Below are 26,839 nucleotides of genomic sequence, written 5' to 3'. Positions count from 1 at the left end.
AACTCTTTAAAATTCATCCAGTGAATTGGTGGCCTCCACTGCCTTCTGTATAAGAAAATAACTGCAGATGCTGGTACACTGCCTTCTGTGGCAGAGAATTCCACAAATTCACAACTCTCTGGGTGAAAAAGTTTTTTCTCATCTCAGTTTTAAATGGCCTCCCCTTTATTCTTAGACTGTGGCCCCTGGTTCTGGACTCCGCCAACATTGGGAACATTTTTCCTGCATCTAGCTTGTCCAGTCCTTTTATAATTTTATACGTTTGCATAAGATCCCCTCTCTGTCAGAAGGATTGACTATGATAGTATGCAGAAAAGATTTAAATGTAAAATACTTTGAAAAAACAACAGTTGGAGCCAAAGGAACAAAATTAGCTAAAGATATGCAGTCATATCCACAGGGAGAGAGTGTTTACATAGAGTCATAGTGTGAAAACAGGCCCTTCGGCCTAACTTGTCCGCCCCAACCAATATGTCCCATCTACATTAGTCCCACCTGCCTGCGTTTGGCCCGTATAGCTCCAAACCTGTCCTATCCATATACCTGTCCAAATGTTTCATAAACGTTGCAATAGTACCTGCCTCAATGACCTCCTCCGGCAGCACATGCCATATACCCTCCACCCTTTGTGTAAAAAAAGGTGCCCCTCAAGTTCGCATTAAACTCACCTTAAACCAATGCCCTCTGGTTCTTGATTCCCCTGTTCTGGGTAAAAGACTGTGCATTCACCCTATCTATTCCCCTCATGATCTTGCACACCCCTCGAGATCCTTCTGAGCTGCAAGGAACAAAGTCCTAGCCTGCTCAACCCTTCTCTAGCTCTGGTTCATGAGTCATGACAATATCCTCGTAAATGCTTTCTGCGACTTTTCCAGCTTAACACCATCTTTCCTATAACAGGGTGACCAAAACTGAACACAATACTCTAAATGTGGCCTCTTAATGTGGTTTTATGCTCTACTCAATACTCTGACCAATGAAGGAAAATGTGCCAACAGCCTTCTTGACCACCCAATGACGCCACTTTCAAGGAAATATGTTCCTGCGTCCCTCGATCCCTCTGCTTCACAACTCTCCCCAGAGCCCTGTCATTCACTGTGTAGGTCCTGCCCCGGTTTGACTTCCCAAAATGCAACACATCGCACTTCTCTGTATTAAATTTCATTAACCGTTCCTCAGCCCACCTGGCCAAGCAATCAAAATCCTGCTGCCATGTTTGACAACCATCTTCACTATCTACAATACCACCCACTTTAGTGTCATCTGCAACTGTCTAATCAAGCCTTGCACAGTCGTATCCAGATCATTAAAAAAAGATGACAAACAGCAATGGACCCTGCACCGAACTCTGAGGCACACCACTAGTCACAGGTCTCCATTTCGAAAAACAACCTTCCACCATCACCCTCTGCTTCCTTCCATGAAGTCAATTTTCTATCCAGTCGGCTGGCTCACCTTGGATCTAATGGGATCTGACCTTCCAGAGCAGCACACTATGCAGAACCTTGTCAAATGCTTTGCTGAAATCCATATATACATGCGGGCCTACCCTTCTGCCCGCATCAACCTTTTTGGTAACATCTTCAAAAACTCAATCAGATCTGTGAGACACAATCTCCTACGTACAAGACTGTACTGGCTATCCCTAACCATCCTGTGTCCATCTAGATGCATGTATATCTTATCCCTCAGTCTTCCTGACCACAGATGTTAGATTCACTGGCCTGTAGTTTTGGGCTATTCCTTGCAGCCCTTCTTAAATAGAGCCACAACATTTGCCACCCTCTAGTCTTCCGGCATCTCATCCATATTTAATGGTTACATGAATCTATGCCAGGGCTTCTGCAATTTCCTCTCTAGCTTCTCACTTTGCCCTTTGATATATCTGGTCAGCCCGTGAGATTTGTTTACCTTCGTACGCATTAGGACCTTCAGCACCTCCTCGACCGTAATATGGACGGCCCCAAATACCCCGGTCCTCATGTCATTCTCCACAGAAAAGAGGAGAAATACTCATTGAGGACATTGCCCATCTCCTGTGGCTCCACGCAGAGTTGACCACTTTGATTCCCTAGGGCTGCTATTCTCTCTCTGGTTCCCCTTTTTCCCCTTAATGTATTTATAAAATGTTCCCAATGTTGGGGGAGTCCAGAATCAGGGGACAATAGACAATAGGTGCAGGAGGAGGCCATTCGGCCCTTCGAGCTAGCACCGCCATTCAATGTGATCATGGCTGATCATTCTCAATCAGTACCCCGTTCCTGCCTTCTCCCCATACCCCCTGACTCCGCTATCCTTAAGAGCTCTATCTAGCTCTCTCTTGAATGCAGTTTAAGAATAAGGGGTAGGCAATTTAGGACTGAGATGAGGAAAAAGTAGAAATAGAAGAGGATAGTGTGGTATAGAAGGCATATGGTCTGCTTGCCTTCATCTATCAGGGCATTGAGTGTAATGGTCACTAAGTCATGTTGCAGGTTTATAGGAGTTTGGAGAGTCCACAGATTACATGTGGGAGTAGTTTTCAGGCTAGCTGATCAAAGTACGGGATCAGTAAGTTCCAAAGACGTACAGGTTTGTAGGCTAATTGGCTTGGTAAAATTGTAAATTGTCCCGAGTTTGTGTGGGATTGTGTTAATATGCGGGAATCACTGGTCAGCGTAGACTCGGTGGGCCGAAGGGCCTGTTTCCACGCTGTATCGCTAAAATTAAATCTAAATGGATTCATTTTCTGTCACAAATTAAATGTGCTGCTTAAAATACCTTGAATTTGTAATTTACTCCTTCCCACTTTACAGCAAGTTGTAGTCAATAGACAATAGACAATAGGTGCAGGAGTAGGCCATTCAGCCCTTCGAGCCAGCACCGCCATTCAATGCGATCATGGCTGATCACTCTCAATCAGTACCCCGTTCCTGCCTTCTCCCCATACCCCCTCACTCCGCTATCCTTAAGAGCTCTATCCAGCTCTCTCTTGAAAGCATCCAACGAACTGGCCTCCACTGCCTTCTGAGGCAGAGAATTCCACACTTTCACCACCCTCTGACTGAAAAAGTTCTTCCTCATCTCCGTTCTAAATGGCCTACCCCTTATTCTTAAACTGTGGCCCCTTGTTCTGGACTCCCCCAACATTGGGAACATGTTATCTGCCTCTAATGTGTCCAATCCCCTAATTATCTTATATGTTTCAATAAGATCCCCCCTCATCCTTCTAAATTCCAGTGTATACAAGCCCAATCGCTCCAGCCTTTCAACATACAACAGTCCCGCCATTCCGGGAATTAACCTAGTGAACCTACGCTGCACGCCCTCCATAGCAAGAATATCCTTCCTCAAATTTGGAGACCAAAACTGCACACAGTACTCCAGGTGCGGTCTCACCAGGGCCCGGTACAACTGTAGAAGGACCTCTTTGCTCCTATACTCAACTCCTCTTGTTACGAAGGCCAACATTCCATTGGCTTTCTTCACTGTCTGCTGTACCTGCATGCTTCCTTTCATTGACTGATGCACTAGGACACCCAGATCTCGTTGAACTCCCCCTCCTCCTAACTTGACACCATTTAGATAATAATCTGCCTTTCTATTCTTACTTCCAAAGTGAATAACCTCACACTTATCTACATTAAACTGCATCTGCCATGTATCCGCCCACTCACACAACCTGTCCAAGTCACCCTGCAGCCTTATTGCATCTTCCTCACAATTCACACTACCCCCCAACTTAGTATCATCTGCAAGTCTTGTATAGTATAGTCTTGCTTGTAACATTTATTCCAGCATTCTATATTTCAGTGTCTTGGTGTCAAATGTGTTTTCAATACTGTTTCTTGTAGAGCCAGTGAAAGAGTTGGGTACCTGGAGAGTGAACTGAAACAACTGCAGGACTTACTGCAGGATCGAGAAGGTTGCTTGCAGTGGCTGCTGGAAGTCAATGGAGCGCTTGATGACTTGGCTAACGCAGCTGAGAAAGAAGAGACTTTAATGGATAGTACTGAAGTCAAGGAACTGAAACATCAATTGCATGTGAGTACTGTTTAAGGCAACTCTTAGTGAATCCAGAGTTAACACAAATTTGGTTCTAACTTGGATCACCTACTGACATCTTAACAGGAATGCTCATCTCATCCACAGCAATTTAGACAATCTTGCAAATGCTATTCACATTGCACAAAGATAAATCTAATTGAGTAGGAAGGAACTCGGCGGTCACGGTGGCGCAGCGGTAGAGTTGCCTTACAGCGAATGCAGCGCCGGAGACCCGGGTTCCATCCTGACTACGAAGTTTGTACGTTCTCCCCATGACCTGCGTGGGTTTTCTCCGAGATCTTCAGTTTCGTCCCACATTCCAAAGACGTGCAGGTTTGTAGGTTAATTGGCTTGGTAAATGTAAAAATTATCCCTAGTGGGTATAGGATAGTGTTAATGTGCGGGGATCGCTGGTCGGCGTGGACCCGATGGGCCGAAGGGCCTGTTTCCGCGCTGTTTCTCTAAAACTGCAGATACTGGTTTATACCGAAGATAGACACAAAATGCTGGAGCAACTCAGAGACCTGAAGAAGGGTCTCGACCCGAAACATCACCCATTCCTTCTCTCCAGAGATGCTGCCTGTCCCGCTGAGTAGCTCCAGCATTTGTGTCCATAAATCTAATTGACATGTACATGTGTTCTGTGTACGCTGCTTCTGTTGAAAAGATTAGACCAGTGTTTGAGGGATGTAATTCCTGCAGGTTGGTTTGTGATCATTCTGCTGTCTTGATTCATGTTCTCATTAAATTGATATGACCTAAATCAGTGCAATGTGAATGCATTAGAAGTTTAGATAAGACGGTTGCATTATTGGTCAATGCAGGGTTGTGCTATATAACGGAAATCCATATGCGTTTGTTTATCTGGATCCCATCAAGATGCAGTGCAGAACGCCACAGTCCCACATTCTTCGCACATCCCCAGTTCCTTCCACTCAACACTTTAATTTCATGTATTTTGTGGTTTGTGACGGTTGCCAATCAATTTCCTGGGATAAAGTTCTGTCGTATCGTATGGGATAGTTGGAAGTTTGCAGAAATTGAAGTGACAAAATCCAAGTGATTTGCTGACCTGCATATCGTGTTTGTTTTGTGATTGAAAGAGGTGCTGCATTTGAACTTTGGGTACTGGTAAATGATACTAATTACTTCAATCTACTTAGGTTGTGAGCAAGGTAAGACAGCTGGCTTTCAGCAGGTGCAGTACATTTGGCTTACAGAAATCCACATGTAGTGGAAACACAGTGAGTCGGCGGTAGAGATGCCTTACACCACCAGAGACCCCGATTCGATCCCGGTGCTTTCTCCGGGTGCTCCGGTTTCAATAGACAATAGGTGCAGGAGTAGGCCATTCGGCCCTTCGAACCAGCATTCACTGTGATCATAACTGCCCAGCGTATGTGAATCGAGGACCAGAGGACATAGGATTAAGGTGAAAAGATTTAATACGAATCTGAGGGGTAATTTTTTCACACAAAGGGTGGTGGGTGTTTGGAACAAGCTGCCAGAGGAGGTAGTTGAGGCTGGGATTATGCCAACGTTTTCGAAACAGTTGGACAGGTACATGGATAGGACAGGTCTGGAGGGATATGGACAAACGTGGGGAGGTGGGACTAGTGTAGCTGGGACATGTTGACCAATGTGGGCGAGTTGGGCCAAAGGGCCTGTTTCCACACTGTATCACTCAGTCTCTCGTTTAACAACATAAAAATTCCGACATAACATTTACAATAGACAATACAATAGACAGTAGGTGCAGGAGTAGGCCATTCGGCCTTTTGAGCCAGCACCAACATTCAATGTGGTCATGCCTGATCATTCCCAATCAGTACCCTGTTCCTGCCTTCTCCCCATATCCCTTGACTCTGCTATCTTTATGAGCTTTATCCAACTCTCTCTTGAAAGCATCCAGAGAATTTTCTTCCACTGGCTTCTGAGGCAGAGAATTCCACAGATTTTCCAAAGTTTTTCCTCAACACCATTCTAAATGGCCTACCCCTTATTCTTAAACTGTGGCCGCTGGTTCTGGACTCCCCCAACATCGGGAACATGTTTCCTGTTTCTAGCGTGTCCAATCCCTTAATAATCTTATCTGTTTCAATAAGCTTTTGTGTTACCTCCTACACTCCAAAGACATACGGGTTTGTAGATTAATTGGCTTTCGCAAAAATTGTAAATTGTTCCTAGTGTGTAAGATAATGCTCATGATTGCTGATCGGCGTGGAGTCGGTGGGCCGATGGGCCTCTTTCTCACTATATCTCTCGTCTAAAATCCACTGAATACTCATACCTAGTCAATGTTACATTGCAGGAAAGAAGCTTTACCCAAGTAATAGTTTGGTCCTTTAGTGCCACTCCAAGGCCTGCTGGAGGGGCTAGGTGGCTTTAATTGGTTATCTCAGTAAATGAATGACATGAGTTAGCATAGGCTAGTGTTTCATCATTCAACGAACTCACAACTAGACAGGAAACATGTTGCATCTCTGGAGCATCTCTGGAGAGAAGGAATGGGTGACGTTTCGGGAGAAGTCTGAAGAAGGATCTCGACCCGAAACGTCACCCATTCCTTCTCTCCAGAGATGCTGCGTGTCCCGCTGAGTTACTCCAGCATTTTGCGTCTATCTAAAGAGGTTGTAAATTTGTCAAAGTGAAAAAGGAAGCATACGCAAGTATGTAAGAAGTTGAAATTGGACAGGGTTTTTGAGGAGGAACGATCTCAAGCGGGTGATTGGAAAGGCCAAGAAAGGGCACGGAATTTCTTGGGCGATTCAGATTAAAGAAACCCAAGGTTTTTTATAATCATCATCATCATAATCATACTTTATTAGCCAAGTATGTTTTGCAACATACGAGGAATTTCATCTGCCATACAGTCATACCAATAAAAAGCAACAAGACCCAAAATACATTTTAACATGAACATCCACCACAGTGACTCCTCCACATTCCTCACTGTGATGGAAGCGAAAAAGGCTCAATCTCTTCCCTTCTTGGTTCTACCGCGGTCGGGGGCCTCGGGCCTTCCGTTGACGGGACGATCTTACTCCCGGAGCCGGCGGTTGGGCCCTCCACATCAGGGCGATCAAGCTCCTGCATCGGGGGGGGGTCTCAGCTCCCCCCCGCGCCGGGCGATCTACCCCGGGTCGGGGCTGGTCGAATATCTTGTGACTTTGGAGCTTCCCGACATCAGCCTCTACCCGAGACCGCGAGCTCCTCGATGTTGAAGTCCACGGGCTGCGGTTGGAGCGTCGATCCCAGGCAAGGGATCGCAGGCTCCGATGGTAAGTCCATGCCCCACGGTGAGGCTCAAAATCAGCCCAGAGCAAGGCCGCATCTCCGGCAAGGTGAGAGATTGACCTGCATTAAAAACAGGAGGATAACCTGGGAGAAGATAGGATCACTCAACGATAAAGGAGGGTACGTGCTTGGAGTCAGGGGATGTATGTGAGACTCTAAATGAGTACTTTGCATCTGTATTCACCAAGGAGAAGGACATGAAGGACAGTGAGATCCGTGTGGAGAATACTGATATATGCAAGGGCAGTTTGAGATCAAGAAGAAGGAGATGTTGGGGTTTCTGAAGAGCATAATGGAGAGTAAAGGGTGAGAAAACAAAAGAGAAACTTGGCAAGAGGGCGGCACGGTGGCGCAGCGGTGGAGTTGCCGCCTTACAGCGAATGCAGCGCCGGAGACCCGGGTTCCATCCCCACTACGGGTGCTGTCTGTACGGAGTTTGTACGTTCTCCCCGTGACCTGCGTGGGTTTACACCAAGATCTTCGGTTTCCTCCCACACTCCATAAACGTGCAGGTTTGTAGGTTAATTGGCTTGGTAAATGTAAAAATTGTCTCTAGTGGGTGTAGGATAGTGTTAATGTGCGGGGATCGCTGGTCGGTGCGCACCCGGTGGGCCAAAGGGCCTGTTTCTGCGCTGTATCTCTAAACTCAACTAAAAATCAAGTGGAAAGGTAAAACAAAGGTTGAGAGTGTGAGGCAAAATAGATTGATATTGCGATGAATGAAGAAAGAAATGCGTGCCGTGATGGAACTGCTTGGAATGCTCTAAGATTTACCTCATGGGTCCATTGAGCTAAATGGCCATCTCTTGTACTTGAGTAATTCAGTGTCCATAACCGAAGATTCGCCATTGGCTACTGGCGCCAAAAATGGCAGCACCAGCATGTGTAATATGGGCAAAAAGAATTTCACTGTGCAGTTGCATATGTGAAAAATAAAACACTATTGAACCAGAAGAGATGGGAATAGTGATTCTGATTTTCTGTAGTCAAGAATCAAGGGTGTTTTATTGTCACAAGCCCCAGATGGAACAATTAAATTCTTATTTGCAGCAGCACAATAGAATGTAAACATAGTGCACGGTAAACAATATAATAAACAAGAGAAAAAAAGTTCAGTGTGTGGATACCCACATGCACAAAGATATACACAAAATGCTGGAGTAACTCAGCAGGACAGGCAGCATCTCTGCATAAAAGGAATGGGTGACGTTTCGGGTTGAGACCCTTTGTCAGACTGAGTCGGGGGAGAGGGAGTCACGGAGATACGGTGTAAGGCGTGAAAACGAGACAAAAGGGATGGAGATCGAGGAAAATGTAGATCACTGTTAGCCAGGAGAAGGTCACAACAACAGAGGTAGAATGTAACCGAGGACAGTCAGATTAGTCGGAGAACTGGGAAGGGGGGAGGGATGGAGAGAGGGAAGGTGAGAATTACTTGAAGTTAGAGAAGTCAATGTTCATACCGCTGGGGTGCAAGCTGCCCAAGCGAAATATGAGGTGCTGTTCCTCCAATTTGTGCTCACTCTGACAGTGGAGGAGGCCCAGGACAGAAAGGTCAGTGTGGGAATGGGAGGGGGAGTTAAAGTGTTGAGCAACCGGGAGATCAGGTCGGTTTACGCGGACTGAGCGGAGGTGTTCGGCTAAAACGATCGCCGAGCCTGCGCTTGGTCTCGCCGATATATAGGAGACCACACCTGGAACAGCGGACGCAGTAGATGAGGTTGGAGGAAGTGCAAGTGAACCTCTGCCTCACCTGGAAAGACTGTTGGGGTCCTTGGATGGAGTCGAGGGGGGAGGTAAAGGGACAGGTGTTGCATCTCCTGCAGTTGCAGGGAAAGTATCTGGGGACGGGGTGGTTTGGGTGGGAAGGGATGAGTTAGCCAGGGTGCGGTTTAGGCGGACTACGCCCACACACACATTCTTCGCTCAACACCTGCGCTCAGTCCGCCTTAACCAACCTGATCTCCCGGTGGCTGAGCACTTCAACTCCTCCTCCCACTCCCAGTCTGATCTCTCTGTCATTGGCCTCCTCCAGTGCCATAGTAAGTCCCACCGGAAATTGGAGGAACAGCACCTCATATTTCGCTTGGGCAGCCTGCAGCCCAGTGGTATGAACATTGACTTCTCCAACTTTAGATAGTTCCTCTGTCCCTCTCTTCCCCTCCCCCTTCCCAGATCTCCCTCTATCTTCCTGTCTCCACCTATATCCTTCCTTTGTCCCACCCCCCTGACATCAGTCTGAAGAAGGGTCTCGACCCGAAACGTCACCCATTCCTTCTCTCCGGGGATGCTGCCTGACCTGCTGAGTTACTCCAGCATTTTGTGAATATATACATACATATATATATATACCAAAACTCTTATCTTGTTTCTTTGTTTGTTGCTTTGTTAGTTTGATTGTGCATACCCGAAATACAGCCAAAATGGTACACGATAGCGCACCAATTTTAGGCCCACCTTTACTCGCCCTGCGGTTCAAATGGTTGTTATATTTTAAAAGTTATTCACTTTTTAAACTTAAAAAATCACTTTTTAATCTTTAATAAATCCCTTCCCCACTTGCCCTGCCCGTCTGCCATGTTTGCTGTCACAATGGGAACTCCTGCGCAGTTGGGGCCCGTTGATCTAATACAGATGCTCCGACTTACGATGCTTCCACTTATGATGGTTCGACTTTGCGATGGTGCAAATGGCATTTTGCGTCACAATGCAAACCCGATGGGTCCGAGCCTGCGCAGTTGGGGCCCGTTGATCTAATACTTACGTAAGATGGCCGCCGGATCCGCACGTACGCTGGTTGTCCGCCGGGGCTTCTTCCCGCTCAAAGCAACGGCCGTCGCCCTCAAGCTGCCGCTGCAGGAGAGGTTTGCACCCAACGGGTCCACGGCTCGCTCTGGACGCCACGATGGCCGCCCGGGGCCGGGGTGAGTGGCTCCCTCTCCCCTTTCATCTTCCCTCTCGCCCGCCCCCAGCCCCGGGGGAGACTCCCCGGCCGGCATGGGTCTACGGGTCATCAGTTGGGGGAGGGTTGCAGGAGAGGTTTGGACCAACGGGCGTTGCTGAGCCCGCAGGAGAGGTTTGGGCCCAACGGGTCCATGCCCGGCTAGCATATATATATAAACACAGACACTCACACATACGTACACATAAAAAACAAACAAACAATAATCATGCAAAAATTCAAATAGTTAACTCATTATCACAAAGACTGCAAAATGGCCAATTTTGTGCCAAGTAGGGATTGTATTTCAAGTCTACTTGATTCTTTGTGGTACTGTCTTGGAGTTGAAGGATTGGGAGTAGAAAAGAGAATAAAAATGTTCAGGGACAAAGATGCCAATTGAAAGGTTGTGCTTGGAGATTTATCGACTAACTTGGCTACTGCAGATGGAATGGTTCTCACAGAATGCTGCCAGAATGGGCTTGTTGGGTTTGGTGGCATTACACTGGAGGTCGCAGACGTTAATGATGAATGTAAAACTGTTGACAAGGCAAACCAGTAGCTCCATCTTCAGATTTTGAACTTGGGCATTTTGTTTTCATGCAGTCAAATGATGGCCTTCAACTTGAGAAGTAAATGAGTACGTTTTAACGAAAGAGAATCAGATTGATTAACCATTTAACAATAACAGTGCTGCTATTAGTTCGCTGTCTTAGGCTAAAAGCCCTTAAGTTGTAGTTTTACTGGCAGTAAAGACATCTTTAAGGTCTTTTGCATGATTAAAGCCTCTACTTCATCTTTTTATAAAATTTCAGACCACAGCTCTTACAGTATCTCATTATTCACTGCATTTCACTTTTATTGAAAAAAATTAAATACAATATCTGCAGTAACCTTGGTGTGACTTACAATATAGAGTCATGCAGCATGGAAACTGGACTTCAGCCCAACATGCCCATGCTGACCAACATGCCCCATCTACACTACTCCCACTTGCTCGTGCTTGGCCCTTAACCCACAAAACCTATCCTATCCATGTACCTGTCTAAATGTTTCTTTAACGTTGTCATAGTACCTGCTTCAACTACCTACTCTGGCATCCTGCTCCATATACCCACCGCCCTTTATGTAAGAAAAGCTGCCCCTTAGGATCCTATTAATTCTTTCCCCCGTCACCTGAAACCTATGTCCTCTGGTTCTTGATTCCCCTCCTCTGCTCTGGGTGAAAGACATTTACGCTATCTAATCCTCTTATGGTCTTGTACACCTCTATAAGATCATCCTTCATCCTCCTGTGCTCCAAGTCATAGCATGCACGACTTCTCCCTCGAGTCCTGGCAACATCCTCGTAAATAAATAGTGGAGTCAATTATAAAAGACGAAATTGTGGAGCATTTGGATAGCAGTAACAGGATCGTTCCGAGTCAGCATGGATTTACAAAGGGGAAATCATGCTTGACTAATCTTCTGGAATTCTTTGAGGATGTAACTAGGAAAATTGACAGGGGAGAGCTGGTGGATGTGGTGTACCTTGACTTTCAGAAAGCCTTTGACAAGGTCCCACATAGGAGATTAGTGGGCAAGATTAGAGCACATGGTATTGGAGGTAGGGTACTGACATGGATAGAAAATTGGTTGGCAGACAGAAAGCAAAGAGTGGGGATAAATGGGTCCCTTTCAGAATGGCAGGCAGTGACTAGTGGGGTACCGCAAGGCTCGGTGCTGGGACCGCAGCTATTTACAATATACATTAATGACTTGGATGAAGGGATTAAAAGTAACATTAGCAAATTTGCAGATGACACAAAGCTGGGTAGCAGTGTGAACTGTGAGAAAGATGCTATGAGGTTGCAGGGTGACTTGGACAGGTTGTGTGAGTGGGCGGATGCATGGTAGATGCAGTTTAATGTGGATAAGTGTGAGGTTATCCATTTTGGTGGTAAGAATAGGAAGGCAGATTATTATCTAAATGGTGTCAAGTTAGGGAAATGTTAGGTACAACGAGATCTGGGTGTATCAGTCACTGAAAGGAAGCATGCAGGTACAGCAGGCTGTGAAGAAAGTCAATGGAATGTTGGCCTTCATAACAAGAGGAGTTGAGTATAGGAGCAAAGAGGTCCTTCTGCAGTTGTACAGGGCCCTAGTGAGACCGCACCTGGAGTACTGTGTGCAGTTTTGGTCTCCAAATTTGAGGAAGGATATTCTTGCTAATGAGGGCGTGCAGCGTAGTTTTACTAGGTTAATTCCCGGAATGGCGGGACTGTCGTATGTTGAAAGACTGGAACGACTAGGCTTGTCTACACTGAAATTTAGAAGGATGAGAGGGGATCTTATTGAAACATATAAGATTATTAAGGGGTTGGACACGTTAGAGGCAGGAAACATGTTCCCAATGTTGGGGGAGTCCAGAACCAGTGGTCACAGTGTAAGAATAAGCGGTAGGCCATTTAGAACGGAGATGAGGGGAAAAAATTCAGTCAGAGTTGTAAATCTGTGGAATTCTCTGCCTCAGAAGTCGATGTAGGCCAATTCTCTGCTTTCAAGAGAGAGCTAGATAGAGCTCTTAAGGATAGCAGAGTCAGGGGGTATGGGGAGAAGGCAGAAACAGGATACTGATTGGGAATGATCAGCCATGATCACATTGAATGGTGGTGCTGGCTCGAAGGGCCGAATGGCCTCCTCCTGCACCTATTGTCTATTGTATTGTCCATTGTAAATGTTATGTCGGAATTTTTATGTTGTTAAACGAGAGACTTAGAGTCATAGAGTGATACAGTGTGGAAACAGGCCCTTTGGCCCAACTCGCCCACACTGGTCAACATGTCCCAGCTATACTAGTCCCACCTCCCCACGGTTGTCCATATCCCTCCAGACCTGTCCTATCCATGTATCTGTCCAACTGTTTCTTAAACTTTGGGATAGTCCCAGCCTCAACTACCTCCTCTGGAAGCTTGTTCCAAACACCCACCATCCTTTGTGTGAAAAAGTTACCCCTCAGATTCGTATTAAATCTTTTCACCTTAATCCTATGTCCTCTGGTCCTCGATTCACATACGCTGGGCAAGGGACTCTGTGCATCTATCTACCCGATCTATTCCTCTCATGATTTTGTACACCTCTACAAGATCACCCCTCATCCTTCTGCTCCCGAAGGAATAGAGTCCCAGCCTCCTCAACCTCTGCATCGAGCTCTAGTCCTGGCAACATCCTCGTAAATCTTCTCTGCACCCACTCCAAATTGACAACATCTTTCCTGTAACTTGGTCTTCTATGCTTGGTCAAGAAGGAAAGAAAGGAGAAGGTTCAACTAGATTAGGGGAATACAGAGAGCAGGGTCGTCCACCTAGTCTATCTCCTTTCTCCCTTCCCGCTGCCAACAGCGGCGCCTCAGTCCCAATTCAGCGCTTGCTTGCTGAGCTGAGGCAATTGGCACTGGCTATTTGCACGCTGCCCACTTTATTGGAACGGAAATGCAGCTCACCAATGGCACATGGGACTTTTCTCTGAGCTGAAAAGGGAGAGAGGACTTGAGGAAGGGAAGAGGTGCAGGAGATGTGAGTAGAGAATCGGAGTAAGTCGAGGGAAGAAGTGCAAGACAGGGAGGGAAGGGCTTTTAGTTTAGAGATACAGCGTGGGAACATGCCCTTCGGCCCACCGGGTCCGCGCCGCCCAGTGATCCCCGCACACTAACACTATCCTACACTCACTAGGGACAATTTTTACATTTCACAAGCCAATTAACCTACAAACCTGCACATCTTTGGAGTGTGGGAGGAAACCGATGATTTCGGAGAAAACCCACGCAGGTCACGGGGAGAACGTACAAACTCTGTACAGACAGCACCCGTAGTGGGGATGGAACCCGGGTCTCCGGCGCTGCATTCGCTGTAAGGCAGCAACGCTACCGCTGCGCCACCGTGCCGCCCTGATACGGGCTCTGTGATCGAGTCAAATGGTTGGGGGGAATGGATCTGAGGCTGGGTGGAAGGAATGTTAAAGGATGGGGATGTCACTGAAGAAAAGATTCAGGGACAGTAAGATTAAGGGTAAGAACGTTTAAGGGGAAGTTTGGGAGAGGGAAAGCCAAGAGCAGGCACTGATCAAGGACATCTGTACCCAAGTCTATGCATGATGCTGGAATTGAGCAAAACCCAGAGTCTTCTGGGGCTTGGGTCGGCCCGCCACGGACCTTTCACCGTCCGGTGCGGCCTGAAATAGGCCGCGGGGTTTTCTCTGCTCGGCGGGGGCTTCAATGTCGGGAGCCACGACCGCCCCGACGGGCAGCGGCGGAGCTATCGCCCGCCCCGAGTCGCGGGGCTTGGGTCGGCCCACCACGGACCTTTCACCGTCCGGCGCGGCCTGGAACATGGCAACTACAACAGCCTGACCACGGGAGAAGACGGCAGGGGAAGAGGAAAGACATTCTGGCCTTCCATCACAGTGAGGAGGTGACTGGAGGAGACTCACTGTGATGGATGTTTCTTTTTGTTTGGTGTTGGTTTATGATTGTGTGTGTTATTACTTATTTTTATTGCTCTTATTGTTGGACTGTGGGTAATCTTTTATTTCACTGCACATTTATGTGTATGTGACAGATAAACTTGACTATTGATTGACTATTGATTGACTATTGAGTGCTGGAGGAACTCAGTAGGTCAGGCAGCAACTGTGGAGGGGAATGGACAAACAACATTTTGGGTGGGGGGCCCTTCTTCAGACTGATCCAACTTGAATCAGTCTGAAGAAAGGACCTGATCCGAAACGTTGTCTGTTTGTCCATTTCCCTCCACAGATGCCTCATCTGTGTTTTATCTCTCAATGGGTGTGTACTTGTTGACAGCGGCCAAAGCATTTGTGCACTGGTGCTAACATCCACACAGCAGAGCCTGGTCTCCTGCATCTGCAGTTATTTTCTTATACTACTGGTCTCCTGCTATCTTGGACCCTTTCGCCACTTCACTTTATTATCGTGTGCTCTCAAGTCTGTGTGCAGTGGCTATCCCACATTAAAATAAGTCATAAGGTCATAAGTGATAGGAGCAGAATTAGGCCACTCGGCCCATCGTCTACTCTGCCATTCAATCATGGCTGATCTGTCTCTCCCTCCTAACCCCATTCTCCTGCCTTCTCAATATAACGGGCGGCACGGGCGGACACGGTGGCGCAGCGGTAGAGTTGCTGCCTTACAGCGAATGCAGCGCCTGAGACCCAGGTTCGATCCTGACTACGGGTGCCGTCTGTACGGAGTTTGTACGTTCTCCCCGTGACCTGCGTGGGTTTTCTCCGAGATCTTCCGTTTCCTCCCACACTCCAAAGAAGTACAGGTTTGTAGGTTAATTGGCTGGGCAAATGTAAAAATTGTCCCTAGTGTGTGTAGGATAGTGTTAATGTGCGGGGATCGGTGGGCGGTGCGGATTCGGTGGGCCGAAGGGCCTGTTTCCGCGCTGTATCTCTAAATCTAAATCTAAATCCTAACCCCATCCTCCTGCCTTCTCCCTATAACCCTCGACACCTGTACTGATCAAGAATCTATCTATCTATCTCTGCCTTAAAAATATCCACTGACTTGGCCTGCACAGCCTTCTGCGGCAAATAATTTCACGGATTCACTACCCTCTGACTAAATAAATTCTTCCTCATCTCCTTCCTGAAGGAACTTCCTTTACTTCTGAGGCTATGACCTTTGGTCCTAGTCTCTCCCACTAGTGGAAACATAATGCACAGACAATTGCTGCTCAATATAAAGTTGGAGCCCAGTCGTTTATGGGCATTCCCACAGTGACAGACCTGAACTATCTCAGTACGGGCATTCATCACATCGTCGTTGAGTAAGATGGGCCAGCTCAAAGAAGAAAGCAATGGATGACCTCTTTCCTGAAGGGAGCTCTGCTATCAAGAATAGGCTGGTCTGATACCTCAGTGAATGACTGAACTTCTTATGACCCTCGCGCTCATACAATAGCAGAACCAGCTCTTTACTCGTGAGCATACAAGGCAGGAGGTATAGGGATATTGACCAGATGGGATTAGTTTAAACTGGCAGCCTAGCCACTGTGGAGTGAATGGCCAGTTCCTGTTTAAGGTGAGGGGGGAAAGATTTAATAGGAATCCGAGGGGTAACTTTTTCACACAAAGGGTGATGAGTGTATGGAATGAGCTGCCGGAGGAGGTAGTTGAGGCAGGCACATGGACATGTTTAGAGGGATATGGGCCAAACGCAGGCAGGTGGGACGAATGTAGATGGGATTGATTGAGAATGATCAGCCATGATCACATTGAATGGCGGTGCTGGCTCGAAGGGCTGAATGGCCTGCTCCTGCACCTATTGTCTATTGACATGTTGGCCGGTATGGGCAAGTTGGGCCGAAGGGCCTGTTTCCACTCTGTGTGACTCTGACTCTAAGGGTCTCGATCCGAAACGTCACTCATCCATGTTCTCCAGAGCCTGGTTGTGACGTTTTGCTTTGATTTGCAAAGCCAATGAGAACAGACATTCTTTCTGTGATTTATTAGTGCTCTGCAGCGTTACCAAATTTAGAGTTTAGATTTTTATTTAATGAGGCCAAATATTTCATCTTTTGTTCTCTCGTCGCCTCTTCGCTCCGCCATGGTAACTTTTATCTGCAGAGCTAATTTATGTTTGACGGTTGAATTATTTGTCACCCAAAGAATTAAGTTTTATTTCTCGCTGCCGATCCTGAGAAATCTCTTTTGATTTCCAAGGTTTGCCACAAGTTGCATGCTTCATTTCAGTGATGTGAGGTGGCTGTGCTGAACATGACTGACTAATTCCCTTTTCCGGGCAACCTTCCGCCCTTACCCTGAGTAAATTAAATGAGTGCCGTTCCCGAAAGAAGGCAAGTGAGCATGCTCGAAACTGGCAAATCAAGTCCGCTGACAGAAAAAGGGAAATGATTTTTGCACCATTCGGAATGTAAATTTTGCAGTGCCTTCTGCCAAGCTTTCAATGATGGCTGTCGTGAGGACGTCTCTGCAAAAAGTTTTAGTATTCTTGCAGAATTTGCAAAGAATTGCAATCTCCAGTCCACGGTATCAGAACCTGTGCAAGGTGAGTGTGACTGACACAGTCCATCGCATCTTTACACCACTCCTTCACGATACTGGGGGCACAGTTTTGAGATCAGTGGCACGGCTCGGCCGCGGGGCCTTCCATCGCCCGGTACGGCCGCGGGACTTTCCAGCGCCCGGTGCGGCTCGGCCACGGGACCTTCCATCTCCTTGCGGGGGCTGTGCGGGTCGGTCGCCTCGGCAGGGGTCGAGCTGTCTGTCCGTGGGAGGGGCATGGGGGAAGAGAGAGGAAGATTTCTGCCTTCCATCACAGTGAGGGGGTGTTTGGAGTCACTGTGATGGATGTTTGTGTTGGGGTTGTGTGTCTTGTGTTCTTTTTTTTTGTTCTGTGACTGCTGGCAAATGATTTTCGTTCAGTATCGAATGACACTAAAGGTATTCTGTATTCTATATGTATTCAGAGGCAACGGCAGTCAGAATAACTCGATTAGATGTCATTATTGATAAATCCCTCTGTGGGCTGTCACAGTGAATTGTCTATGCGTGCAATTTTGTCAGACCTTGGACGCATTAAGGCACATTGACTCGACTGCACGCCCGTCAGTAGCTCTAGTCTACATTCTCTGTTTAGTTGTGGCATTTTAAAAATACGGCTGGTACTATTTGGAGCTTGGGACTGATGATTGATTATTGCTGACAAATCGAGTCACCTGCCCTTTTCCTGGCCTCCTTTCCATGCCGAATAAGTATGTGTGATTTAGTATTACTATGCTTCAATCGAATTATTTCTTTGAAATTTGGTTCTGTACAGATGGTTTTTATAAGTCGATTCATAATTTCAGTAGCTAAGAGTTTATCGTCACTTAAAATTTTTGGTTTTCAAAATTGGTGATATTTTGGGTCTTGGATGATTCTCACTTTTATGAACTGTCAAAGCTGGCAGTTCTCAGTGGTTGTTTGTTTGGACCAAAGTTCTGTAGAGGTGCACCATGACTTCCTGACTCTTACACTCAATGCCCCGACCTATGCAAGCAAGCGTACTGTACGCCTTCTTCACCGCTCTGTCTACTTGCGTTGCCACTACACCGGGTGGCGCCACCACACTGGCCGCCTCGCCAACAGTCTGTCTGTCTGTCCTTTCTACTGTTTTTTGTTATTTTAAGTATGCGTTAAAGTGTGTTTCAGTGTTTCTTGGTTTGTTTTATGTGGCGGGGGGTGGGGGTGGAATTGGGGGAAACTTGTTTTCAATCTCTGACCTCGACGGAGATGTGATTTGTCTCCGTGTCGTATCTCCATCCCCACTGCGGCCTAACATCGAGGAGTTGGCGGCCTTTCCCGGAGACCGGCCCGGCACTTCAAGCCGCGGGCGTGGCGCGGACTTTAACATCGTGGAGTTGCGATCCTTTGCCGGGGATCGACTGTGGAGAGCTCCAACCGCGGGGCCTGTGGACTTTAACACCGTGAAGCCCGCGGTCTCTGGTGAGAAGAGGCCGACTCGGGAGCTCCGTGCCGCGGAGAGTTTCAACCGTCCCGACGCCGGAGTTTCGATCATCCCGACGCGAGGGCCTCGGACAGTCGGCAGCGACGACTGTGGACGGTTCAACAGCCCCGACCGCGGGTGAACAAAGAGGGAGATGATTGAACTTTATTACCTTCCATCACAGTGAGGAATGAGGAATCTGCTGGGGTGAATGTTTATGTGAAATTTTGTTTTATGTGGCTGTGTGTCTTGTTGCTTTTCACTTAGTATGGCTGTATGGTCACTCACATTTCACTGCACCTTAATTGGTACATGTGACAATAACTTGAATCTTGAATCTTCAGCGAGTTATGTGTTAACCATTAGAGTCAGTCAGCAAATGAGTTTGTTAATTTAATTAGACCATTTTGTTAGATTTAGAATCTCCCCAAAAAGAAAAAATTGATAACTCCAGATATCAAGATATAGAGGGGCCTAGGTATCGAGGGGCAGCACTGTGGCACAGCAATAGAGTTGCTGGCTTATACCTGGGTGCGATCCTTTTTACGGGTGCTGCCTGTACAGAGTTTGAACGTTCTCCCTGTGACCACGTGGGTTTCTTTCAGGTGCTCCGGTTTCCTCCCACATGCCGAAGAGATGCAGGTTTGTAGGTAAATCGGCTTCTGAAAAGTGTCCCTAGTGTGTAGGATGCAAAATTGGGATAACATACAACTAGTATATGGGTAACCGTTGGTCGGTGTGGGCCGAAGGGCCTGTTTCCATGTTGTGTCTCTAAATTAAACTAAACAGAAAAGGAAAGGGAACAAAGTTGAATTGCTCCTATTGATTGCAATGCGATTATTCATTCCGCTGGTTCAAGGAACTTTATTCATTTTAAAATATCTTGCAGGGTATTGCTGAAAAGACAGTATTCTCTACAAATAATAACTCAAACAAGGATAATTTCACTGCAGATAGATACAAAGTGCCGGAGTAACTTCAGACTGAAGAAGGGTCTCGACCCGAAACGTCACCCGTTCCTTCTCTCCTGAGATGCTGCCTGGCCCGCTGAGTTACTCCAGCACTTTGTGTCTATCTTCGGTTTAAATCAGCATCTGCAGTTCCTTCCTACTAATAATTTTACTGCAGATGGCAAGCAGAACTAAGCAGTATCTTGCAAAGAAAAGATTGCCGGATTGCTGAATGACTTTGGCTCTATTGAAAGTTGTCTGTCTGCAATCCATCGGATTCAAGGTTATAGTGCAGGCTCCAATCCAAATGTTGCGTATAAAATCAATGTGAGATTTATGTATTGCTGGGTTGCTGTCTTTGAAATGCTTGACCAGAAGAATGTCCTATTTCTTTGCGGTAGAGTTGCTGCCTTATTGTGCCAGAGACCCAGCTTCGATCCTGACAACGGGTGCTGTTTGTATGTTCTCCACCCACCATGTGGGTGCTCCAGTTTCTTCCCACACTCCAAAGACATTTAGTTTAGTCTAGTTTAGAGATACAGCGCGGAAACAGGCCCTTCGGCCCACGAAGTCCGCGCCGACCAGCGATCCCCGCACATTAACACTATCCTACACCCACTAGGAACAATGTTTACATTTTACCAAGCCAATTAACCTACAAACCTGCACGTCTTTGGAGTGTGGGGGGAAACTGAAGATTTTCGGAGAAAACCCACGCAGGTCACGGGGAGAACGTACAAACTCCGTACAGACAGGACCCGTAGTGGGGATGGAACCCGGGTCTCCGGTGTTGCATTCGCTGTAAGGCAGCAATTCTACCCCTGCTCTACCGTGCAGACAGGTTTGTAGGTTAATTGGCTCCGGTAAAGATTGTAAATTGTCCCTAATGTGCAGGATAGTGCTAGTGTATGGAAGGATCGCTGGTTAGCGTGGACTCAGTGGGCCTGTTTCATCGCTGTGTCTCCAAATTAAACTAAGCAGCAACAGGAGATTTAAAAAGGAGCCATTTGAGTGGCTCATTGAGGGACACCAAAGCCCATATGAACAAGGAATTGTATAGTGAGTGGCCGATTGGGAGTTGCCATGTTGGGAGAGGCTATGTTGGGATCAAGTGCTTTGTTCAAGGTAGTGGCTGAGGCTTTGGCTTGAGAGGCTTCGGCGAGGGTGGCTGAAGAAAGGTGAAGACACACAAAGAGTTGGAGAAAACTCAGCGGGTTAGACAGCATCTCTGGAGATAAGGAATAAGTGATGTTTCAGATCAGGACCCTTCTTCAGACTGAGAGTCAGGGGAAAGGGAAACGGGAGATATAGACGGTGATGTAGAGAGATATACACCGATCAGCCAAAACATTATGACCTGATAAGCCAAAACATTTTGACCACCTGCCTAATATGCTGTTGGTCCTCCGTGTGCAGCCCCATACACAGCAGGATGCACTGTGTATTGTGACACATTCCTCCCGTGACCACCATTAACATTTTAGATTAAAATTTTAGACCTTCTGTCGGTTCGGACCAGACGGGATAGCCTTCGTTGCCCTCGCGCATCGATGAGCCTTGGGCGCCCAACACCCTGTCTGTCACCGGTTTGTAGTTTGTCCCTCCTCGGACCACTGTCGGTCGGTACTCACCACTGCTGACCGGGAGCACCCCACAAGCCTTGCCGTTTCACAGGCGGGAGGTATAAGGACAGGTGTTGCCTCTCCTGCGGTTGCAGGGGATAGTACCTGGGGAGGGGGTGGTTTGGGTGGGAAGGGACGAGTTGACGAGAAAGTTGTGGAGGGAACGGTCTCTGCGGAAAGGGGTGGAGATGGGAAGATGTGGCTCATGGTGGGATCCCGTTGGAGGTGGGGAAAATGTCTGAGGGTTATGTGCTGTATGCGACAGCTGATGGGGTGGAAGGTGAGGACTCGGGGAACTCTGTCCCAGTTGTGACTGGGACGAGGGGGAGCAAGAGCAGAGTTGCGGGATAATAGATGTCTGTCTCCTGTGATGGTGACGGTGAGATCAAGAAACGATAGAGAAATGTCGAAGAAGGTCCAAGTGAATTTGAGTGCAGGGTGGAAATTAGTAGTAAAGTTCATGAAGTCAGTGGGGTGCAGGAGGTAGCCCCAATGCAGTTGCCTAAACCTATCTGATCTCCCGGTTGTTAAACACTATAACACCCCCTCCCATTCCCACACTGACCTTTCTGTCCTGGGCCTCTCCTCCATTATCAGAGTGAGGCCCAGCGCAAATTGGAGGAACAGCACCTCATATTTCGCTTGGGCAGCTTACACCCCAGCGGTATAAACATTGACTTCTCTAACTTCAAAGAACCCTTGCTTTCCCTCTCTCTCCATTCCCCCCCTCCCCATCCCAGTTCTCCGACCAGTCTGACTGTCCCTCTGATGACATTGTATCTCTGTTTACTATGTTGTTACCTTCTCCCAACTAACAATGATCTATTCTACCTTTTCCTTGAACTGCATCTCTTTTGATCTCTTACAATTCCATATCTCTGTAACAGTGGCACGGTGGCGCAGCAGTAGAGTTGCTGCCTTACAACGCTTGCAGCGCCAGAGACCCAGGTTCCATCCCCACTACGGGTGCTGTCTGTACGGAGTTTGTACGTTCTCCCCGTGACCTGCGTGGGTTTTCTCTGAGATCTTCAGTTTCCTCCCACACTCTAAAGACGTGCAGGTTTGTAGGTTAATTGGCTTGGTAAAAATTGTCCCTAGTGTGTGTAGGATAGTGTTAATGTGCGGGGATCACTGGTCAGCGCGGATCCGGTGGGCCGAAGGGCCTGTTTCGACACTGTATCTCTAAACTAAACTAAACTCCCTCTCCCCTGACTCAGTCTGAAGAAGGGTCTCGACCCGATGCGTCACGCATTCCTTCTATCCAGAGATGCTGCCTGACCCGCTGAGTTTCTCCAGCATTTTGTGTCTACGATGTAAACCAGCATCTGCAGTTCATTCCTACTCATTAGTTGTGGAGACAGATAGGAGATTCTGTGGCTGCCAGTGGGATCCCGGATGGTGTGTTGCCAATATCATCACAGGGAGCTTTTAATTGGAGTGGCAGTCTGGCAAACATGTAAATTGAAGTGGATTTCACATTTGCTAAAAATGAAAACAGCAGTCTTCAAGATTTTACAAGTTCCTAAATTGAAGAGTACATTGTCTGTTTTGAACAGTAAAGGTTGGTGGAAAATAATTGATGTTGAAATGGGAAGAAGCGCACTTAAGTTGAGTAATAAGTCCTGGTTAAGTTGTAAAATTTTGAATTGCTGCACTAAAAATAAATTTGATGTTGGTTTTCCAGACGTTTTATGGAAAAGATCAAAAGTGCCTTGTGCAGTTAGCTGCATTTACGTCATTGTATATTCTTTGCTTTCTATCTGATGATCGATTCTCATTCCACTTCAGTATTTTACCTCCACAGTTGTTTGTGCTCAAACCACCTGCGTGGAAGCTTATGAAAACCTTCTGAAAATCCAAATACACTGTCTCTTATTCTGTACGAAGGAACTGTAGATGCTGATTTAAGTCGAAGATAGACACAACATGCTGGAGTAACTCAGCGGGACGGGCAGCATCTCCGAAGAGAAGGAGTGGGCGACGTTTCAAGTCTGAAGAAGGGTCTCAATTCGAATCATCTCCCATTACTTCTCTCCAGAGATGTTGCCTGTCGCTGAGTTACTCCAGCATTTTATGTCTGTCTCTTTTTCTTCCTTATCTATTCCTGTCATGTCCACAAACAGCTCCAGCAGATTAGTTGCACTTTGCTCAATTCTGTTACACTTTTCAAGGTTTTAAAGATTTTTTTAGATTTAGATTTAGAGATACAGCGCGGAAACAGGCCCTTCGGCCCACCGGGTCCGCGCCGCCCAGCGATCCCCGCACATTAACACTATCCTACACACACTAGGGACAATTTTTACATTTGCCCAGCCAATTAACCTACAAACCTGCACGTCTTTGGAGTGCGGGAGGAAACCGAAGATCTCGGAAAAAACCCACGCAGGTCACGGGGAGAACGTACAAACTCCATACAGACGGCGCCCGTAGTCAGGATCGAACCTGAGTCTCCGGCGCTGCATTCGCTGTAAGGCAGCAACTCTACCGCTGTGCCGCCAGGTGTTCTGTCCTTACATCCCCAAGCACTTAGACCAACAAGTCGGCAATTTACTGTTTTTCATCTCTCCCTTCTTTCTAAAGAGTGCAGTTTAATTTGCTGCTCTGCTCGAGTCAGAGTGATACAGTGTGGTAACAGGCCCGTCGGCCCAACTCGCCCACACCGACCAACATGTCCCAGCTACACTAGTCCCACTTGCCTGAGCTTGGTCCATAACCCTCCAAACCTGTCCTATCCATGTACCTGTCTAACTGTTTCTTAAACATTGTGATAGGCCCTGCCTCAACTACCTCCTTTGGCAGCTTGTTCCATACACCCACCACCCTCTGTATGAAAACGTTACCCCTCAGATTCCTATTAAATCTTTCCCCTCCACCTTGAACCTATGTCCTCTGGTCCTCGATTCACCTACTCTAGGCAAGAGACTCTTGGCATCTACCCAATCTATTTCTCTCATGATTTTGTACACCTCTATAAGATCACCCCTCATCCTCCTGCGCTCCAAGGAATCGAGTCCCAGCCTGCTCAACCTCTCCCTATAGCTCACACCCTCTAGTCCTGGCAATATAATTGTAAATCTTCTCTGTACCCTTTCCAGCTTGACAACATACTACACACACGAGGGACTATTTACATTTATACCAAGCCAATTAACTTAGAAACCTGCACCTCCTTGGAGTGTGCGATGAGAGTGAAGATCTTGGAGAAAACCCACGCAGGTCACGGGGAGAACGTACAAACTCCGTACAGACAGCACCCGTGGTCATGATGGAACCCGGGTCTCTGGTGCTATAAGGCAGTATCTCTACCGCTACGCCACCGTGCCACCACAATCTTCAATCTCTAACATTCTTTGGAAAGGCATAGATTGGGTAGACAGTCAGATCCCTTTTCCAAGGGTGGAAATGTCCAACACTAGACGGCATGGTATCATGTGAGAAGGGGAATGTTTAATAAAGATGGGCGGGCAGGTTTGTTTTACACAGAGGCTGGTGGGGGCCTGAAATGCATTGCCAGGGGTGGTGGTGGAGGCAGATACAATAGTGGCGCTGAAGAGGCTTTTGGATAGGTGCAGGGAATAGAGAGACATGGATCACGTGTACACAGATGAGATCAGTTCAACTTGGCATCATGTTCAGCACAAACATTGTGGGCCGAAGGGCCGGTTCCTGTGCTGCACTGTTCTATGTTCACTATTTAGTATGGTACTGGACCAAGTGGACCCATTGGGCCCAAACCTCCCCTGCATTGGTGCAGACCCTCTCCTCCCCCCTTCTCCCCCCTCCTCCCCTCTCCCCTCCTCCCCTCCCCCCTCCCTCTGTCCCCTCCCCTCCCCCTTCCCCCCCACTCCATCCCCCTCAATCCCCCTCCCCCCCACTCCATCCCCCTTATTCCCCCCTCCCTCCCACCCCCCTCCCTCCCTCCCACGGAGATAGATTTAAACTTTAAAATGTGAATAACTAAAAATATAACACGGATTTCAATGAAACGTCTTCCATTAGCACCAAAGGGACGACGGTGAGTAAGATGGGCCTAAAATTGTCACGCTATCGTGTACCATTTTTAGCTGTAATTCAGGAACAAACAAACAAACAAACGAGAGTTTTAGTATATAGATAATGATGTCACTTTAATGGTCACTTTTTACAAGGATATCAGTTATTTAACTCATGGAAAATAACTCATTATGGCCATTCCCCCACACAGGCTGTTTAATCAGGAACAGAAGTGCTGGTCAGAGAGTTATACGGTTGTACAGTACGGAAACAGGCCCTTCAGCCCACCTTGTCCATACCGACCATTGGCATTTTGGGCCAGTCCCATTTGCCTGAATGTTGCTCATGTCCCTCTATACTTTTCCTACACATACGTCTATTCAAATTCATTGTAAAATGATAATTGGGTCTGCTTCTATAGCTTCCTTTGGCAGTTAATCCCAGGTGAAAAAGTTGTTTCTGAGGTTCCTCTTAAATCGCTGTGGGCCCTGGGGAGTGTTGTAGAGCTGAGGGATCTAGGAGTAAAGGTACATAGTTCATTCACAGGTAGACAGTGGTCAAAAAGGCTTTTGGCAAATTGGCCTTCATCAATCAGGACATTGTGTATAGAAGTTGGGAGGTCATGTTGCAGTTGTATAAGATGTTGGTGAGGCCTCGTTTAGTGTATTGTGTTCAGTTTTGGGCACTCGGTCGGTGCTGGGGCCACTACTCTTCACGTTGTATATTAATGATTTGGACGAGGGGATTGAAGGCTTTGTGGCCAAGTTTGCAGATGATATGAAAATAGGTGGAGGGGCAGGTAGTGTAGAGAAAGCAGGGACTCTGCAGAAGGACTTGGGCAGGTTGGGAGAGTGGGCAGAGAAGTGGCAGATGGAATATAGTGTAGCAAAGTGTGGAGACATGTATTTTGATGGTCGGAATAAAGGCGTAGACTATTTTCTAAATGGGGAGATAATCCAGAAATCAGAGGTGCAAAGGGACTTGGGAGTGCTGGTGCAGGATTCCCAAAACGTTAATCAAGTTGAATCGGGAGTAAAGAAAGCAAACGCAATGTTAGCATTTATTTGAAGAGGGCTAGAATACACAAACAGGGATGTAATGCTGAGTCTCTTTCAGGAGCTGGCCGCATTTGGAATATCGTGAGCAATTTTGGGCCCCATATCTGAGGAAGGATGTGCTGGCTCTGGAGAGGGTCCAGAGGAGGTTTACAAGAATGATCCCAGGAATGAGTGGGTTAACATAATGAGCGATTGACGGCACTGGGCCTGTACTCGCTGGAGTTTAGAAGAATGAGGGGGGACCTCATTGAAACGTACGGAATAGTGAAAGGCTTATCATATCATATATCATATCATATCATATACATACAGCCGGAAACAGGCCTTTTCGGCCCTCCAAGTCCGTGCCGCCCAGTGATCCCCGCACATTAACACTATCCTACACCCACTAGGGACAATTTTTACATTTACCCAGCCAATTAACCTACATACCTGTACGTCTT

General features: G+C 47.2%; 1 protein-coding gene across 7 annotated transcripts in view; it reads left to right on the top strand.

Moving 5' to 3' along the window:
• Positions 1-26,839, top strand: part of LOC144596441 (utrophin-like) — a 401,591-nt gene that overhangs the window by 275,349 nt on the left and 99,403 nt on the right. For all 7 annotated transcript variants that reach the window (XM_078404693.1, XM_078404692.1, XM_078404691.1 and 4 more), the window contains one exon: positions 3,834-4,023. In XM_078404693.1, coding sequence (XP_078260819.1) covers positions 3,834-4,023 — 190 coding nt within the window. The remainder of the gene's footprint in view (positions 1-3,833; positions 4,024-26,839) is intronic.

Source organism: Rhinoraja longicauda, chromosome 9, assembly GCF_053455715.1.
Source record: "Rhinoraja longicauda isolate Sanriku21f chromosome 9, sRhiLon1.1, whole genome shotgun sequence".
Taxonomy (NCBI): domain Eukaryota; kingdom Metazoa; phylum Chordata; class Chondrichthyes; order Rajiformes; family Arhynchobatidae; genus Rhinoraja; species Rhinoraja longicauda.
Note: the sequence above shows the minus strand (reverse complement) of the source record. Positions and strands in the feature narration are given on the sequence as shown.